This window comes from Fonticula alba (genome assembly GCF_000388065.1).
Source record: "Fonticula alba strain ATCC 38817 unplaced genomic scaffold supercont2.8, whole genome shotgun sequence".
Classification (NCBI taxonomy): Eukaryota; order Rotosphaerida; family Fonticulaceae; genus Fonticula; species Fonticula alba.
The window spans coordinates 1,811,141-1,814,815 of record NW_009242978.1 but is presented as its reverse complement, the minus strand read 5'-3'; the positions used below and the strand labels follow the sequence as shown (position 1 = coordinate 1,814,815).

General features: G+C 68.1%; 1 protein-coding gene across 1 annotated transcript; it reads right to left on the bottom strand.

The window, feature by feature from the left end:
- Window positions 1-2,356: 2,356 nt before the first annotated feature.
- On the bottom strand, window positions 2,357-3,572 carry H696_05065 (hypothetical protein). The gene is made up of 2 exons (XM_009498926.1): window positions 2,779-3,572; window positions 2,357-2,610 (listed from the first exon to the last, which is right to left on the bottom strand). The coding sequence occupies exons 1-2, from the start codon at window positions 3,422-3,424 to the stop codon at window positions 2,396-2,398; spliced, it is 861 nt and encodes a 286-aa protein (XP_009497201.1). The 5' UTR covers window positions 3,425-3,572; the 3' UTR covers window positions 2,357-2,395.
- Window positions 3,573-3,675: the final 103 nt, after the last annotated feature.

The following is a 3,675-nucleotide window of genomic DNA, read 5'->3' as shown; positions in this document are numbered from 1 at the left end:
GGATGCTGGTGACGAGATCTGGCGCTGGGGCGGGTCCCCTTCATTTTTTTTATACCCATCGCAGATGGGGCCAGCCAGCGCGGGAGGCGGATCGCTTGCCACTGAAACCCAAAGGGATCTTCCCCCATAGGCCAGCCCAAGAGGGCAAGTCAACATGCCCAGGTCCCAACGGGCGCGGACGGCGAGTCTCTTCCTGGTCGGGTGTGTTTTCGAGCGCGGCCGGGCGGTGTGTGCGCTCGCGCCCCGGGCGGAGGCCCACCGGGCATCTACTCGGCCGACAGAGAGGTGCGCGGTGCAGGATATCCCAGAAAGCCGCGACTCGGCCCATCGCCGGGCACCCATCTCTCGAGTGCGCCGAGGGAGGGCACAGGGGTTGGTCTGTCGGCGAGCATGGATTTGCCTCATGCGGCGGGCCGGTCGTCAGCGCTCGCCCAGACACCCGCCAGTCCATCCCCAAAGCAGAAGTCCCCCTGCGCCCGTCAGAGAGTTCATGCTTCGCGAGGGTGGCCATTCCGCCCTCCCGCCACCGGGGCGGAGGCCCGACGAGGCTCAACAGGATCCGGGCCGCTATGCCCCGAGGCAGGCAGCGGCCCCGTCACGGACCAGGAACTCGGTTTCGACAAAGGGAGAGTTGGCAGGATGCGAGGCGCCCAACCCGCGTTCGGAAGGAGCGGCAACGGCCCATGGCCGGAGCTTCCCGAACTGGGAATAATGATGACTCCCGAATGTAGACACCACCTTCCTCCGGCTGCTGCCTGCCCTCTGAGCACATCGTCCGCCCTCTGCAAGCGATCGCGTAGCGACACTTTTGGAAAAATCCCCGTGATGTTCTTCGGAATAGCATTCTTCGGAAGAGAAATGGGCAGGAGCTCCAACTCGCATCGCGGGCGCCGTTGTTCTGCACATGCAGAATCGCGAGGGAGCTTCTGCCGGCTCCCGACCACACACACGGTCCCTGTTGGGACCTTTTCGAGCGATTGTATTTTTGGTGGCTTATTTATCCGAGCATACTCGTGTGCATGTGTGTATCTCTTGTGCCTGCAGGCATGTGTCCGCGGCGGTGGGCTCCCCCGGACGGACACGCTCCGTTGGATCGGTCCTGGGTTGGGAGACAGTCCTGAAGAAGTGCCGTGCTCAGGGACGGATGCCGCGCGCAGGCTGGAGCCCGCCGCGTCGGGCTTCCCCCGGAGGAGGTGCGAGCCTGGCAGAATGCTAGGACCGTCAAACCCGCGCCCGCCTCGCCCCCCTTGGCCGACGGCCATTTATGCCGGCGCGCAACCACGGGGACGTTCTCGGAGCCGCGTGTTGCCACCCGCGAGGGCCGGAGCGGGGGGGGGGGGGGGGCGCCGCACATTGGCGAGCCCGCGTGGGATTCCCCCTTTTCGCGTCCTTTCGGTCGCCTCGCTTGACCGCTCGCAGGCCCCCTGCTCCAGGCCCGGCGCCCGAGCGAGTGTCTCCTGGTGCCCCTTGGCCAGCAGGACCGAAGAGACCCAGCTCTCCCGGCGGCAATCTATCCCTCTCTATCACGGTCAGCGGAGGGGGCCTGAGGGGCGGTGGGGGAAACTCGCTCCCCGGAAACCCCTCGCCCTTCGCGTCTCACCCCCCGCTCGGGCCGGGGGGGGGGGGGGGGGGGGGGAGTCCTCCCCGGCGTGGTGGCCCCCCTGACAAGGGAGTCCCGTCGTGCCCCTGTCCCCGCCTCGGCGTGTGGCCACCTGGCCTTGGCGTGAGGGCCGGGGTCGTCCGCGGGGTTCGCTGGCATCTGGAATGTCCGCCTGCTCCGGACACATACTCGCTCCGAAAGCCGGGCGAAAGCCGCCCCGGCTCCATGGCTTTCCGTGAGCCCGTCCAACCGAGGGGTGGTGTTGTTGTTGTGGCTGTCGAGTCACGGCCCACCTCTGCCCCCCGACGACAGCCAGCCACATGCTCCCCCGCGCGCCAAGTCGTCATTCTACCCGCAGGCTCGGTGCCCTCCGTGGCGAACGGAGCTACAAGGCCGCCCCCCCCCCCCAGCTTATCCGTGGTGCCTGATGCATGGTTGCCGGCACCGGCCATCGTCAGCCCGCCCCAGGCCGCGCTGATGCGCATACGGGAAAACATCCGGCGTCGACCCTGTGGGGAGGGCCTGACCGACAAGGGGTCGTTCAAGGGAAACAGCGAAAAAAACAAACATTGTCCCCCAATATGGGGCCCCTTCCCGTCTGGGGGGCAGCCGAGAATGCTGCCCCACCCTCCAGGCCGGGACATGCGTGCATGTGTGCGCGGCACACCGGGGAAGTTTCTTCGTGTCTTTTATTCTTTCCACCTCGCCCGTGGCACGCGCCGCATGGGCCCCCGGCCCACCGCCGATGCCAGGGGGGGGGGGGGTGGCCCTGGGCACCCGACAATGGCCGGCCACTCAGCGGCGCAGGGTATCCATCGGGATGGAGCTCTCCGACGGCCCGGCACGCCGGGACCGGCCGGTATCCGTGGTCATCGAGGGGGACGAGGGCGGCGAGGGGGCCGGGCGGTCCTTCCGCCGAAGGCGATTCGCACGGCGCAGGATCGCCAGCGTCAGGCCGATGATCAGGATGGCCAGCACCACCAGCCCAATGATGACACTCAAGCCGATGACTGGCCCGCCGGGAAGAAAAAAAAAGAAAGAAAGAAGGAACGAGCGGTCAGTCGACAGGCAGGCAGGCAGGCAGGCAGCGGCCCGAACGGAGCGATCGTGCGACGAAGGAGAAGAGCCAGGGAAAGGGAGGAGCCCGGGCCAGGCACAGCCAGGGCCAGCATGCGTACCGAGGGCGTGGTTTCGCCGGGCCTCCGGGCCGGCGGTGCACTGCTCGGCCCCGGGCCCATTGCACGCAGTGCACTGGGGCGCACACGCCACACACGCCGGGACCCGAGCAAACTTGCCCTCGGAGTCGGTCAGGTACCCGGACTCCGGGCAGCTTGCCACGCACGTCGTGCCATCCAGCAGCAGCAGCCCCTCGGCGCAGCGGTCGCACCGCGCCACCGCCGGACAGTCCAGAGACCCGTCCGGTGTGAGAACACAAGCGGGCGCATCGCCCGGGCTCGAGCACGCCTCACAGCCATCAGGGCAGGTGAGGCAAACTTGCCCCGGGGCCGGGGCCACCGCCCCGGGGAAGGCCACGCCGATGAACTGGCCCGCCGGGCAGGCGGAAACACACACACCAGTCCCCGGCAGCAGCCACGCCCCATCCATCGGGCAGGAGGTGCAGAAGTCCTCGCGGTCGAAGCAACTCCGACAGGAGGCATGGCAGGGTGCACAGACCGGCGGGCTGCCCGGGGAGGCGTATTGCCCGGCGCCGCAGGCCGGCTGGTCGGCCGGCGCCGGCAGGGCCAGGGAGCTTCCCAGCATGGCCAGTGCCAGGAATAGGGCCAAGACCAAAGCCCGGCGGGGGGGTGCCGTGAAGCAGCGCATCGATCCGGGGCGGGCGACGGCCAAAAGGGAGAACCGCAAAAGGAGGAAGAGGCCAAGAGCTTGGCCGGCGCGAGCGAGCAAGAAGAGTGGTTCGGGCGAGCGGAAGGCCGAAAGCCAAATCCACCGGAGGAAGTGAAGTGGCGGCGGATACGGGGAGGGAGAATTGTCTTGCCCCCGCGCTGGTTGAGACTGGCCCTCCACGCCGCAAGCCCAAAAGGCATAGTTAGGCACGCGAGCCGCTCGACCCGCCC

What these genes read in the sequence shown, in the direction of transcription:
- H696_05065 (XM_009498926.1), bottom strand. Translation starts at nt 3,424, where the DNA reads ATGCGCTGCTTCACGGCACCCCCCCGCCGGGCTTTGGTCTTGGCCCTA. An exon ending in CCGGCGAAACCACGCCCTCG is followed by an intron (nt 2,611 to 2,778) that starts GTACGCATGCTG and finishes CCGGCGGGCCAG; the next exon opens with TCATCGGCTTGAGTGTCATC.